General features: G+C 39.6%; 1 protein-coding gene and 1 pseudogene across 2 annotated transcripts; one reads left to right on the forward strand and one right to left on the reverse strand.

The window, feature by feature from the left end:
* The first annotated feature begins 562 nt into the window (after window positions 1-562).
* On the forward strand, window positions 563-8,171 carry LOC143590294 (nuclear poly(A) polymerase 2-like; annotated as a pseudogene). The gene is made up of 13 exons (XR_013145454.1): window positions 563-587; window positions 1,513-1,682; window positions 1,754-1,831; window positions 2,505-2,612; window positions 3,216-3,276; window positions 3,370-3,528; window positions 3,615-3,728; window positions 3,809-3,871; window positions 4,826-5,155; window positions 5,245-5,409; window positions 6,397-7,038; window positions 7,686-7,762; window positions 7,862-8,171. The product of XR_013145454.1 is annotated as a nuclear poly(A) polymerase 2-like (transcript).
* A 979-nt stretch (window positions 8,172-9,150) lies between these two features.
* On the reverse strand, window positions 9,151-10,883 carry LOC143590296 (receptor-like protein kinase 5). The gene is made up of 2 exons (XM_077070820.1): window positions 10,295-10,883; window positions 9,151-9,485 (listed from the first exon to the last, which is right to left on the reverse strand). The coding sequence occupies exons 1-2, from the start codon at window positions 10,881-10,883 to the stop codon at window positions 9,151-9,153; spliced, it is 924 nt and encodes a 307-aa protein (XP_076926935.1).
* Between the last annotated feature and the right edge of the window lie 5,072 nt (window positions 10,884-15,955).

The raw sequence follows: 15,955 nt of genomic DNA on the forward strand, positions 1-15,955 counted from the left end.
TTGGAGAAGTCCACGATAAGCATAGCTAAAGAACCGCCCGCGTGAAAGGAGTTAAGAAACCGGTTCGCGCTGTGAAGCACCACCTCTGCCCCATTAGGGGTCCCCACCCCAAACTGAAAGTCCCCTAAATACTGAGTCATTTCATTCCCAACCATCTTCATAGCCACTTTAGAAACCAACTTACGCCAGATAGCCCCCACAGCAATGGGCCGAATTCCATTATCCGGCTTTAATAAAGGGGTAAGGGGGCCGAAGCAATAAACTCAGCGAGCATCTTGGGGCACAGACCCCCTAGCCATAAGTTGACGACTTCAGTGATGGCTGAGAGCAGACCCATGAAAGTCACTGATCCCTCACCACTAAGAGCGTTCAACAAGTGTTGCGTCCGCATCCCATCTCTCTCGCATGAGGTCCTTTAGGAAATGATCCGATACATGTAAACATACATAAAGTCCCCCTCCATGTATAGAATGGATGAAATAAAAAGTTTGACTTGTTCAGTCTCGAAACCTCAGATAATAATAATAATAATAATCAGAAAAGCAGGAGCGGAAGGAAGAAATCAATAATTCCGTCTACGATGCACCACCGTATGACGTTCAGGTTCTCAACTTCTCATTCTCGTCCACTCCACAATTAAATAAATAGATCCATTCATTCATTTCTTTCCATATCCATATTCTTACGATCCAATCCACTCCACTCATTATTAATAATAATTACAACTGGGTTTTCTTCTTCAATTCAATATCCAACTGGGTTTTTTCTATCTTCGTTATTAGACCACCGACTTTGATTATTACTTATTATTCTTGTTGTTTCCTTTCTGGGTTTCCCCATGATTTTGATGCTGCTTAGGGGTTTTAGGGTTCATCATCTTCCAAAATTCAGAATTTAGGGTTTTTTAATTAATACTACTTTTCATGATTATTAGGCTTTTTAACAACTCTATATAATAGCTAGTAGCTTTTATCTGTTTAATGATCATAAGTAGTCAACTTTTCGTTTATACTTCAAACAAGTTGTTTTTTGTTTGCTTTGCTGAATTTTTTATTATTTTTTTTCTTTCTGGATTAATGATCTTCCAAAGTTGAGAATTTAGAGTTTTGAATCTCAGTTTATTTTTAACTGCATTTGATTATTATTTGAATTTTTAACAAGTGTGTATAGTACTATAGTTAGTTGTTCACTGAAATTATCTACCTTTGGTCACAGAGATCAAAATGTAGCTGATAGTTGTTTTACATGTATCACGTCATATGGTGCATTGTAGACTGCAGGCATTCAGAATTGAAACCGTTTTTGAGGTTGAGAATATAGGGTTTTTTTTTCCGGATAGATTTCACTGTTTTTTGTCTGCATTTAAGTTACATGTATCAAAGTTTAGCTTTTAGTTATTTTACAATAACAAGCTGTTGCAACATGCCATTTGCATTGATCTTGAATTAGTGTGATTGTAGTGTTCAATGCATTTGTAATTTTGTTAAGGTAAAACAGTTGTTATTCATATAGGTTTGTTGTAGAGTTCTGGTTGCTTTGAGATGGTGGGCTCTGAGACAGATGGTTCATCACCAACACCACCGCCACAGGCGGCGCAAGTGAAGAAGTATGGTGTGATGGAGCCAATATCACGTGCGGGACCCACTGCAGTTGACATTCGCAGGAATGCACTGCTGGAACAGGTAGACCATGCTCTTGCTTTGATCCTTTGTCCACATTTTACAAAAGTTAATTTATTTGTTTATGTTGTAAGCTTTTGAGAAACTCGGGAGTTTATGAGGGCCCAGAAGAAACTGCAAAACGAGAAGAGGTTCTTCGTCGTCTGGATCAGGTTTTTCTAAATTTTTAATAGTTAATGTTTATATATTTTTTTCTATACAATCTTAATGTTTGCATTGTTTAAACTTTAATTTTGAACCAGTAATCCCTTGTTTTGATGATGATCAAGATTATGTACCTTGCAATATTACTTGTTTGTTTGTTAAAGATAATCATATACTACACATATGTGTCCCTATACACTTAATGAATCATCTTTAAGTTTAGAACCATGATGAAAATGCAAGTATACAAAGATTAAGAAATGTAGAAGTACAAGAGTGAATCGAAGCGTAAATCAACCACGTGGATGTGTTGTGAATTAGAGAGATTCTAAACCAATTTTTAATGATACAACAAGACTTGTAGAAATGAAAAAAAAAAATCATGATGCTATCCGAATAGTTTGATCAGAGACTGGTAAATCTGTTTTTTCTTCCCTGTAGTTGTCTTTGATATTATGCATGTTGTATCACTGCTTTGACCTTAAATCACTTTAAAAATCCATTAACAAAACTATAGCATTTTGCCAAAATGACCAATGATGTCTCATTTCTGTTCATGTATTGTTAGATATGATTATCCGCATAACTGCCATTCTTTCTTAGACGCGTCACATATATCATTTTGATGATCTAACGATAAAAATGCATTGTTTAATTTGTAACTTCATCCTTTTGTTATAGATTATCAAAGATTGGGTGAAACAGTTAACCCATCAAAAAGGATACACTGAAAAAATGGTTGAGGAAGCAAACGGTATCGTTCGCACCTTTGGATCCTATCGCCTAGGGGTAATTGCCATTATCTATGTGTACATTAAAAAATTTGTGTTTTGTTTGTTTAACTTAAACCGAACAGATGATAGAACACGAACAATTGAAAGAACAATACTCTTATGTTTGTGCTTGTTCGTTAACAAAAAGGAAGACCGCATTCTTTTATGTTCGTTTATTAATAGTATAAACAAATAACACATGAAACGTAAACAAATGAACATAACTGAGCTTATATCAATTAACAGTAAAGGTGCACAACAATGTGTTGGGCCTTAAAAGTTAATATAGTTATCCTAAATTGTAATGGGTAATATTTTAACTAAATATATTAACGAACGTAAATGAACTTTTAAACGAGCGAACATAAACGAATTTAAACTAAAGAACGTTTATGAACAAAATGTTTTGTTAATGTTCATTCGTTTATGAAAAAACATAAATAAACAAACTTCATGTTGAATGGTTCACGAACTGTTCGTTGAACGTTCGGTTCATTAACAGGCCTATCTATAATTATATAATTATATAAGTTTAATCTTGAAACATGAAAAGTAAAAACTGTATATTTGGAGATGAAAAGAATAAATGATGGTAAAAACATGACCCATTTGGTTACAGGTACATGGTCCCCACGCTGACATTGACACACTGCATCAGGCCATCATATGTGAATCGATAGGTGATCATATATTTAGCTGAAATTGTATATTCTACATTTTGATTTGGTCATATTTGTGCTTAAATTAACCTTTTTTTTTATTTCTTTCATCAGCATGATTTCTTCAGAATATTGCATAATATATTATTGGGAATGGAAGAAGTGGCTGACCTTCAGGCCATTGAGGATGCACATGTTCCTGTGATGAAGTTTAAGTTTCAAGGGATTATTGATCTTCTTTATGCTAGTGTATCTCTACTGATTGTTCCAGAAGTAAGTGCCAAAATGCCCAGCCCTTCTGAAAATGTATAGTTTGCTTTTGAGTTTAGATTTTCTCGTGTGAAACTAACTTTTGACAGGATTTGGACATTTCTCATAACTTTGTGTTGTACAACACTGATGAAAAAACCGTGAGGAGTCTTAATGGATGCCGCGTTGCTGATCAGATTCTTAAACTTGTTCCAAATGTGGAGGCACGTATTTTGGTCTATATATAGTGTTAGATATACATTATTGATTTTTTTTTACATTTATACTGGCATGATATATGTAGAACTTCTGCACAACATTAAGATGTTTGAAGTTTTGGGCTAAAAGGCGTGGCGTTTATTCGAATGTAAGATTTCATTCTATGTCTATCTTTATTGTCAGATGTTACAGTTTTGACTAGGCTTGTAGACGAACCAAGCGAACACGAACGGGGCATGTTTGTGTTCTTTCGTGGAACTATAACCAACCAACAATCAAGTACGAACTGTTAAAACAAATGGGGTTTTCTTGTTCATGTTTCTTCCTCAAGAAAATGATAGTTTTCGTGTTCGTTTGTTAAGAATCTTTCCTGCTTTAGAGCTAATAGGATAGATATTCTATTTGAAATAATGGGGCTACCCTAAGGTGAGATAACGTGTCAGTAAATACGCAGTGGTTAAGGGCATAGACCTCTAGACAAGACAGAGTACATTGTGGGTTCCAGTCCAGTTTTATAGATTTCGATAGTCACCCCCTTGAAACCGACACAGGTGGGTATGTAGAGAATACCTAGGGGCGCAAGAAAACTCTCAGCAACTCAGCAAAGGGAAGAGTGTAAACAAACGAACATAACTGAATATAAATGAGTGAACATTAATTAAAAGTAAAAGTGAACACCAATCAATTGGGCTAAAAATTAATAAAACTAGACTAAGTTAGAGGGTCTAAAAGTTTAAATGAATATATGAAAACAAACGTGAACAAATGAACATGTACGAACGAACGAGACATGTGCTCATGGTTGTTCATTTAACGAATATAAACGTTATTAAATAAAAAAGTATATTCATGTTGTTCATTATTAAATAAACGAATATAAATGATTTTTCCGTTGAACGATTTATTGAACGTATCATGCCTAGTTTTGACTTTTGATCAAATTCGAGGCCTATGTTATTTTTAACGAGCTAGATGGGTAAATATAAAAGTTCTGATTATGTCAGAAGATGCAGTTATGAAATTCTATTTGACACTTTAATTTTATAAAACTACAGATCTGGCCCAACATTCACTGTTTTGACCCATTGATGATTTTGATTAGGTCACGGGGTTTCTTGGTGGTGTTAATTGGGCTCTGTTAGTTGCTCAGGTATGCCAGCTTTATCCCAATGCAATACCTAGTATGCTGGTTTCCTGTTTTTTCAGAGTGTACACACATTGGCGTTGGCCCAACCCGGTCATGCTTTCCCCAATTGAAGAGGACGATCTTGGATTTGCCGTGTGGGACCCACGCAAGTGGAAGGGTGACCGCACTCATCTTATGCCTATTATCACTCCTGCGTACCCGTGCATGAACTCTAGTTACAATGTTTCTGCAAGCACTCTCCATGTTATTGTGGAACAATTTCATTTTGGAAATAGAGTTTGCGAGGTAAAAACTAAAAACCCTTTATTTTATTATGTTTATTAATTTTGTGTTTGCTGTTGATGACACATTGTTGTTTTTTTAATGTGATTTAGGAAATCGAGTTGAACAGAGCAAATTGGAGTGCTTTGTTTGAACCATGTGCTTTTTTCGAGTTGTATAAAAACTATTTGCAGGTAGACGCTATAGCTACAGATGCTGATGATCTGCTTTCATGGAGAGGATGGGTGGAATCCCGTCTTAGATTCCTTACTTTGAAGGTCCGTTTCATTATATTAATAGTCTACATTCCTCGTTTTAACATTGACTTGTTTTGACCCGTTACCGACCTACCTACCCTTTTGGGGGTGATTATCAAGTCGAATTCGGGTTATTCGAACTTGAAAGTTTTAAAACTTCGAATTCAAATAAGTTTGAAAAATCTAACCCTAAATTTAAAAATACTGAAAAAAGAAATTCTAATTATTAAAAAAACATCCCTGAGTTAATATCTAGTTATATGTAATATCAAAAAGCTTAGACATAATTCAAAAGCCTGTTTGAATTCAGAATTAATCGAATCAGTTAGAGATATTTAAATCCGACATAGAAATTCGATTTGGACTACCCAAATTCGAATTCCTGATTCATTATTTGAATTTGGGGCATGCTTCTGTCGTTTGGTTAAATTTAACCAAGCAAACGATCGGACATGAATGATTGCACAGACAAGGTTTTCTTGTTCATGTTTGTTCGTTAAGAAGTTCATGTTCGTGTTCGTTTATGTTTGCATGTTAACAGTATAAACAAGCTATTCACAAACGTAGACAATCACAGGCTAACAAACATAATTGAAGTATTGAACATAGATGAACAAAGATTACTTTTTAAATACCAATTAAAAGTAAACGTTTATAAAACTAGACTAAATAGTAAGAGGTGATATTTTAATTTCATAAACTAAACTAAATTGTAAATGGCCCAAGTATTTTAAATGAATACGTAATCCAGCGTAACCAAACGGACGTAAATGAACAAACATATCTGCGAAAGTTCACGAATGAGTGAGACATGTGTTCGTGTTTGTTTCTTTAACTAAATGGACAAAAAGATTTGTTCATGTTCGTTCATTTATTAAATAAACGGACATAAAAACTTCCCGCCGAACATTTCACAGACGGTTCACTGAATGTTCGATTCGTTTACAAGCCGACCTGCTATTATGAAATCTGACCTCTGTTTTCTGTTCGATTGTGTGGTGTTTTCAGATTGAGCGCGATACAAAGTTGACATTACAGTGCCACCCGTTCTCAACCGCGTATGCTGATACATCAAAGTCGTATTCACATTGTGCATTTTTTATGGGGTTGCAAAGGCAACCGGGGGTGATAGTTCAAGACAGCAACCAGTTTGATATTCGTGTAACAGTGGAAGAGTTTAAGTCAGAGGTAAACAATTATGATAATTGGAGACCTGGGATGAGCATTTTTGTGTCACATGTGCGTAGGAGAGAGCTTCCGGCTTATGTTTTCCCGTCAGGACATAGACGTCATCGACAATTAAGACACCCTCCACAACCATCTACAATAACGTCAAACCAAGATGTTCAAGGCTCGGTTTCCCCAGCTTCTGAGAGACGATCCAGGAGGAGAGATGATAGTCTTACTGAGGATGTTCACGGCTCGGTTTCTCCAGCTTCTGAGAGACGATCTAGGAGGAGAGATGATGGTCCTACTGAGGATGTTCAAGGCTCGGTCTCTCCAGCTTCAGCTTCTGGGAGACGGTCCAGGATGAGAGATGAAGATGCTCCTACCGAGGATGTTGGGCCTAGTAAGTTGCTGAAACAGGCCTCAGGAAGCCAACAAGCACCTGAAACTGCTGGCCTGATAACTCAAGGACTCACATCTGAGGTCAGTTTTTCAAGCTTCAGTATTCTTGTGTCTTTATTGACTTAATAGCTTGTTAGAAGCTAGATGTTACTAACTGGTGGGCGAAACCCGGGTGATGGTGGGGGTATGAAAATTTGCAAGTAGTATTCACCCTGCAAAAAAGTTCATGTTTAAACGTCGATAAAAATAAGCACATTGAAATGACATTTCTGGAGTTTTATAAAGCATCATTTTTTAAAGGCTCTATGTCTCTATGAGAAAAACAAAATCAACTACAAAATAAAAAAAAAACAACCTTGAAGTAGCTTTGACGGCTTGTATGTTCATTCTTCGATGACTTGTACATTGTTCTGAAAACTCGGTTTTGAATTAAATTCACATCAAAACGTAACGGTACATTTGGAATTTTTTATAAAACATCATATTTAACAAAAAACAAAACTAAAAAAGAGTGAGTGTGCCACGTGTTATAGCCTCGTGGTGGATATTGTGTTTTGAAGTTTATATTCAGTTCACGCTGAAATCACTTGTAAAGTGGTTCAAGCATTTGTGACACTATGAATAATGATCTTGTGCTAGCACCGACCACTGTAAAGTGTAAGTAATATAATAGAATTGTTTAATGATTCTTATCTGGTTTGCTTCTTGTTGGGTTATATTGTATGCAGTCTCCAGTTCAACTGAATGTTGTAATGGAGTCTGAGGATGGAGCAAATACCGAACCAATGCAACCACCCACTATAAGGTATGTGAATATGTGGTATTGTGCATCACTAATGTGAGTTGATCAATTCGTAATTGATGCTAATTGGTTTTAAGTAATTTAATTTTTGTTTGTGACAAGGTTGAGCTTGGAATCAACGGCTTGAGAGCGTGATGCGGTTGCAGCTTAGGGTGGTGGCATCAATCAAATCAGTCTCTTGTGTTTTGTTGTTGAACATGGTACAATGGCATAGTGTGTAATCCAGCTAGACTCTAAAAGGCTTGTGCTTAGACCTTAAAGTTTCGTGTTATGTTGACTGATGTTTGTGGTTGTTTTGAGACAAGTTTTGTGTCGTAATCTTGCTGTCATGAGTCATGATTAAGTTGTGCTTCTTGAAATCTAATAGATTTCGGTCTATTGGGTCATGTAACGGGCCAAAATTGCTTCGGGTTAAACTGGGTTTTGGTCAAAAGGAGCTCTTGTAAAAATGGGTCGTTTTTAAAAAAAATATTTGACCCTTTTTAATCTTTTGGATATTGAGTTAACTCAAGTTGGCCTGTTAGTGTTAGTAAACTCAATGGCTGGTTACAAACGGTTAGAACCAGTTCCACATCGGGTTCAAACCTGTTCCTACACATTGTCTTTTGAACCACCAATTTAAACAATTGGGGCCAAACCTGTTCGATTTTGGGTCGGTAACCAGTTTCGATGTGCATCTCTAGACCTATGTAGTTGATACCGCCATTGTTCCCTCGGTAAAACATCGGTATCAATAGTATTGGCGATATTGATAGTTATGACCAATATTTGACTGACATACCACCGATATTCTTGATGTCAGTGTTTTAAGTCTTAATTATCTATTTTTAGTGCTCATTGTTATTGTTTTAAGTCTCAATTAGTTCTTGCTACGATTGTTAGTGTTTTGCGAGTTGTAAAAGGCTAATTTGTTAAATTGCTATATATATGAATTTTACATGATATTAAAATTACCAGTATTCAACCATGGTAACCGATATCTCAAATATCACTCCTTGATCGATATCCGATATTTTTCCACATTTACTGTTTAGCTCTGGACCCTGGTAAAGTCATAAACAACTTCTACTATACCCAAATGAAATCAATTTCTTGTATAACCAACCGTTCATGCTTGTCAGGTGCAGTGATTCACCCGTTGCACCTGATTTGGAATGGTTTTACAATCTTATCAACTGTTTTTGATGCCTACGTTCATTATATAACATTCATTAGCATAAGACAATATTACTCTCTCTCGCATACTGCATAATAGTAGCACTTACAGTTGACCAACTTTTCGGCTAACAATCACACACTCGTGTCGAGGAAATCCTCATTTTTGTGATAGCTCGTGACGTAGCTTTCTCTCTTTACAAGAGGCACAACATCAAACTCTTCTCTTCCTAGTTTCACTTGTTCCGGGAGTTGATCAAGCGGGTTGCATCTTCTAAGAACCTCAAGAACATCCTCATTGATGGCCTACTTGAAGGCAATGCGCTTGTGCAAAAGAGTCCTAGCTTGAACACTGTGCTCAACTCCTCCATGTAAATGTCAGGATCTTTGATATCTTGATCTAAAGCTTCCACCATGGAACCGCCTTCTTCATAGTGCTTCCATGCCCATTCGGCTAGGTTCAAATCCTCATCCCCTTCGTTGGCTTCTTTTCCCGTTACGAGTTCAAGTAGGACCACACCGAAGCTATACACATCTATTCGCTCGTTTATTCTGCTAGTGTATGCATACTCTGCAATTAAACACGTGTTGAGTTTTAAGTCTAACTAACCAAGTTCAACTTCAATTTTCAACATAAATAATTTTTTTGGCATATATGTAAATGTATAGTTGTTTGAGTTATGATACAAAATGGTTGTTCACAATCCGGTTTGAACATTCTTAACAGAACTGACCAGATTGGCCAGACCAGCCAAAGAGGCCAAAACAATTTGGTTTTGGCGGTTTGGACCGTTCTTTTACCTTTACTAAAAGGTTATAAAAAATCGATAGCACAGATTCGGATAAAGTGGTAATATGCGTATCATTACTAAAAATACTTAAACCTATTATAATGTTTGATTTTTATACATAAAAAGTTAAGTTTTTTTAATTGTATAAATAAAATTTTTGTATATTTTGGCCAATTCAGTTTTGTCTGTCAGTTTCAACTGTAAAACCTAGTTTTTCAAACCATACAACGAACCGGTTAACTTCTAACCTTGCCAAACCAGCTGTAGAGCTTGGTTTAGGCGGTTCAACCGTTTCCCTATACACATCTGATTGACATGAAACATGAACCTTACATTAAATTTGCAATATGGTTTAGTCTAAAAGGGCTCTGGGAAGTTTTTTTTAATTAATTTAAAGTAATTAAGTTACATTTTTTATAAATTTGTATGTATAGACACTTAATGCGCAAAAATATGTAATAAAAAATTAATGTTAAACTGGTCATGTTCGTGTCACCCCATGTTGTGTTTAGGCTCACATGTCTAACATGATGTCCAGGTCCGTGTACCCACTAACACGACCTGTTTAAGCTCTTAAAAGAGTTCTTACCAGGAGCGAAGTAACCAAATGAGCCAACAACAGAAGACACATCACACCCACCAGGCTTCTGCTTTTCCAAAATTCTCGCGACTCCAAAATCAGCAATCTTCGCTTTAAATTCCGAATCCAACAATATATTACTCGACTTCACATCTCTATGCACAATCGGGGGCGAGCAATCATGATGCATATAGCAAAGCCCTTGTGCTGCACCAATTGCAATCTGCAACCGCCTCGGCCAATCCAACACAAACCCGGGAACCAAACCAGGCCCCAACTTTCTCTTCTTCCCATGTAGCCACCGGTCTAGACTCTGGTGCACCATGTACTCGTACACCAGAAGCCTAGAGGTCTGACTAGACAAACAACATAGTAATTTCACTATGTTCGAGTGTCGAATCGATTCCAAAATTTGAACCTCAGATGTGAACTCATTTTCTAGACCTTGATCCACTTTACTTTTATTCCAAATCCGTTTCACAGTAACATAACCACGCGGTTGACCAACTGCAATCCGGTAAACTTTTCCTGAACCACCGGTCCCAATCACATTGGCTTCGGTCAAGCATGATGAAGGGGTATGCACCCGCCTTAACATCGAGCGGGGCGGGTCAACCCACAAGATATAGACAAGAGGCTTGAAATCAGGATGTCATGAAGACACAAAGCCAAAACCTATGCGCAAGCGCATGAAACACCTGCGCGTGGCGCATATCACATATGGACACAACACACACATTTGGTGTGAGAATAAAGAGAAGACTCTGCGCATCCCCGGGATAGGCGCATAAAGGCCGCGCGTAAGCGACACACAACAAATGAGACAATAGTCTAATCCAAATCAGGATAAGGACAACCATGATTGTACTCATCAGACAACCTTCCAGAAGGTATCTTTTAAGGAATAAAGAATGTGCTGATATTGACAGGTGCCACTGAAGGGTGGACAACTCAGCAAAGCCCATGTGCCACCACGTGATGGCACATGGGTCAGGTGAAATACCTTGGTCAGAGAATAATCAATGAAAAAGCACCAGGTGTCCTAAGTACACGTGGCACGAAGCAATAGGAGGAGGCCAAAAAGGCCCTAATTGGGTCTGAGCCCAATCATTGGAAACCCTAGCACTATAAATACTAGGAGGCAGGCAAGAAAATACATTCTAAGTCCTTTACTCATTTTCACATCCTTATTGTCTTCTCCTACAAGATCTGATTCTCACACCGGAGGGTTACCCCAAAGAGGACCCCTCTGTCCCTTTCTGAGGGGTAAGCTCACGGTGCTGTTCGTTTTGTAGGTGGAAGAACTCGTATCTCGGAAAACCATCGGTGATATAACACACTCGTACCTGAGGAACGTTGATCGTATAGAAGTAAGTCGATTCACGCTTCTTCATTGGCGCCATCACCTGTTACAACGGCAACAAAACCACTATTTCATCAATTTTCTCTCTGAAAATCTTCACCATGGTTTCCGGTGTTCGAAACAACGATCAAGTTCTGGAGGAGACATCAGGTTCTGAGGGCGTCGCGTGACACTGCGCGCACCACCAGTAACCATCCCTTCAACACAACACCTCATAGTCAAACTGAAACTCCCCCAGACGATCTCACGTTCCAAAATCTGACTGGTACAAAACAAAAAGGACCAATGGGCCCGGAAGTTGAAACCAATGACCCTAAAGAATGGCTCATAAACGAACAACGGCGTTTAATGGACAAATACAATGAGTTGGTAAAACACAAGAAGTTAGCCGATTTAACACAAAGGCTCGCATTTGATAAACAAACCATTCAGGGAACAACAAAAAAGACGCGCGCGTCGGAAGACGGTCATTCTGTTCACACCGAACAAGCTGATATTAGTGATGAGGAAGAGGTGCACAGCATGAAGAAGACGCGAGATACTCATGCAGGAGGTTCACAGCTTCGCGCACATATGCACATAGCACCTGGAGCCAAAGCTGATATGGATTTATACACACCATACAACCCACAAGCGAAAGGGCAAGTGGACGTAACCACACCATATAGGCCAGCCATCTTGGTAAAACATTCAAAATTCGGTGAGCACATTGCGAAGGCTCCCATTCAACACAAAACCAAGATGCCAAGTGGTTTAGGCAAATACGATGGTACAACAGATCCAGATGATTTCTTACAAGGTTTTTATAAAAAAGGAAACTTAGAAAGCTGGACGATGCCAACATGGTGTCACATGTTTGCTCGCTGCCTCACGGGTGCAGCGCGTGTCTGGTTCGAAAGCTTGCCGACAAAACAAATCGATGGGTTCGAAGAGCTATTGGAAAAGTTCCAGGCTCACTTTGTACAGCAGCGCAGACACACGCGCGACCCCGATGACATCATGCACTGCGTACGCAGGAATGATGAAACCATTGAAGACTACATAACTCGTTTCAATCAGGAATCTCTTGTAATTGGAGGCATCACTGAACAACTCTTGCGCGTGGCCTTTATACAAGGTGCGCGCAGTGATCAACTCCGCAGAGCTCTCGTGAGCAGAGAAGGCATGCCAACCACTTGGGCTAAGCTTATGGAAACATCGCGAGTCTTCGCGCGAAATGAAAAACAAATTGCCCTAGACAGAGCAAGAGATAAAGGGCATCAAACAGAAGCACCACGCAACAATGAAAGGAGGGGCAAACAAAACTCTGTATGGTCCAGGTTGCAACAAACCAATTATTCTCCCGCAGAAAAGCAAGCGCAACAAAGTTCACCCCAACCCCAAAAAGACATTCTTAATCGCGGAGAAGGTGACAAGAAGGAAGGCGGCAGAGAGCTTAACAGACCTCTACCAAGAATATGGACTCCCCTCACCAAAACGCCTTCGCAAGTGTTAAGCACAGAGAATGTCCAGTTTAAAAACCCCAGGCCATTACTCCATAAGGGACCACCGAACAGTGGCAAATATTGTGAGTTTCACAAATCCACAGGGCACAACACTGATGCATGCCATCATTTGAAGGATGCGATCGAAAAAGATGTGAAATCAGGCAAGTTGGCTCACCTGGTAAAAAATCCAAGACCAGAGAACGAACAACCAGACGGAGCCTCAGCCAGTAAAAAATTCAAAAGAATCTGTGTAGCTGAAGGAAGAAGGCAAGGGCAAGGATCGAGGAAGAGAAGCGCGCAAACCCAAGTGGATTGGCGCGAGCAACCAGTAATCTTTCCAAGAATCAGAGGAGGCCCGTCTATCAGCAGTCCTCTAGTTATCACTGCACACATCGCTCATTATGAGGTGTCAAGAGTCCTGGTGGACACCGGTAGTGAGTCAGACATCATGTACGAGCAATGTTTCAGGAAGTTGGATCCAGCAGACCAAGCAAGACTCGAAGTTGTGAGTGCACCAATCTCGGGTGTCTCAAACGAAATTATTCACCCCCTAGGTCAGATACAATTCGAACTAACTATGGGGGATGAGAAGCACAAGCGAGCTGAAATTGTCAACTTCCTGGTCTTGCCCACCACTTCATGCCATAGTATGATCTTGGGTAGAGGAACGATTGCCCAATTCAACGCCATACCGTCACCAGCGCATGGCGCGTTGGGGTTCCCAACACCAACAGGAGTAACATTTGTGTACCGAGATCATTTATGCACAGTAATAAGTATACCTCGAGAGGGGAGAATAAAGCTTCCAGTGGCAAACAACGCGCCAGAGGAATGGATTCTCAACCCAAAATTCCCAGCACAAACAATCAAAATCGGAGCTACGATATCAGATGACACAAGAGTGAGAATGAAAAGATTGCTCACAACGTATATGTCAGTCTTCGCGTGGCAACATTCTGATATGACTGGGGTTCCGCGAGACCTGGCGCAGCACTCTCTCAACACATTCAAGTCCGTGGAGCCAATTGCTCAAAAGAAAAGAGTCATGGGAGACGAGAAGACAGAGGCCATGAATGAGCAAGTAGAAGATCTACTGCGCGCGAATATCATTCGCCCAATACGATATCAAACATGGGTAGCCAATCCTGTGATGGTAAAGAAGAGAAATGGGTCATGGAGAATGTGCATTGATTTCAAGGACCTCAACAAGGCGTGTCCAAAAGATTGTTACCCCCTCCCAAACATTGACATGAAGGTGGACTCTGTGGCACCATTTAAGCTCAAATGTTTCCTGGATGCCTATAAGGGCTATCACCAAATTCAAATGGCACCACAGGATGAGGACAAGACTGCTTTCAGAACTAACAAGGGTGTTTTCTGTTACACAAAAATGCCCTTTGGTTTGAAGAATGCAGGAGCCACTTACCAAAGACTCATGGATGAAATTTTCAACGAGCAGATTGGAAAAAACTTAGAAGTCTACGTGGATGATTTGGTGATTAAAAGCAGGGAGGAAAAACAAATGCTCAAAGACATCGAAGAAACCCTTCGGCGCCTAAAGGAAGTAAACATGAAGCTCAACCCGAGCAAATGCACATTCGGCGTAGAAGAAGGGAAATTTCTCGGCGTAATGGTCACCAAGGATGGTTTCAAGGTGAACCCAGAGAAGGTGGAGGCTATCCTCGGCATGCCCTCACCATCCACCATGAAGGAAGTTCAAAGGTTGAATGGTAGATTGGTATCAATTAACAGGTTCCTAGCAAACCATGCAAGCAAATCTATCCCATTCATTAACACATTGAGAAATTGCTTAAAGAAAAGCCAATTCAAGTGGACGCCTGAGGCCGAACAAGCTTTCAGTGAGATAAAGAATGTCTGATAAATCTGCCTGCGCTCACAGCTCCACTACCTGGTGAAACTTTAACGTTGTACCTGTCAGCAGGAGAGCGCGCCATTGGCGCAGTATTATTGGTGGATCGCAAGGGAATCCAAACACCAATTTATTATGTAAGTCGGGTGCTGACAGATCCTGAGACGCGCTACACCATCATAGAAAAGTTAGTTTTATCACTAACGCATGCGTCGCGCAAGCTTCACAGATATTTTAATGGTCATCCTATTGAAGTCCTGACTGATTTTAACATCCAGCAAGTCTTGCGACGTCCTGCGCTCTCAGGAAGGCTGACAAAATGGGCGCTGGAATTAGGGGAGCACACGATCACCTATAAGCCTCGTCCAGCAATCAAGGGACAAGTCCTAGCTGACTTCATCGCAGAAATCCCTGAAGGAAAAGTCGAAGAGGCTCAGCGCGAAGTAGACCCTCCGCAAGCCAATAATGAAGAAAACGTTTGGAGATTATTCACTGATGGAGCTTCAAACAACGAAGGGTCCGGCGCAGGCCTCAAACTGGTGGATCCAGAAAATCATGAGTATACTTACGCAATCAGGTTGGATTTCAAGAGCACCAACAATGAAGCTGAGTATGAAGCCCTGCTGGCTGGTTTGCGCATCGCGCACAAGTTCGGAGTTAAAAAGCTAGAGGCTCATGTAGATTCATACCTGGTAGCAGCACAAGTCAATGGCCTTTATGATGCCAAGGAGAACACCATGCCTCTGTATCTAGAGCAAGCAAAGAAACTCACCGAACAATTTGACTTTTTCAGAATCATACACATTCCGCGCAGTGAAAATAAGTCTGCCAACGCGCTAAGCAAGATGGCATCAACTAGCTTCGATCATTTTGGCAAAGATGTCAGGGTGGAAGTAATGAACAACCCGTCAGTGGGAGCGAAGTCTGTTCTTGTAATTCATATAACACCT

The sequence above is a fragment of the Bidens hawaiensis genome, unplaced genomic scaffold (assembly GCF_021521415.1).
Source record: "Bidens hawaiensis isolate Kalapana, Puna unplaced genomic scaffold, B.hawaiensis_p1.1 tig00038415_1, whole genome shotgun sequence".
Lineage (NCBI taxonomy): Eukaryota > Viridiplantae > Streptophyta > Magnoliopsida > Asterales > Asteraceae > Bidens > Bidens hawaiensis.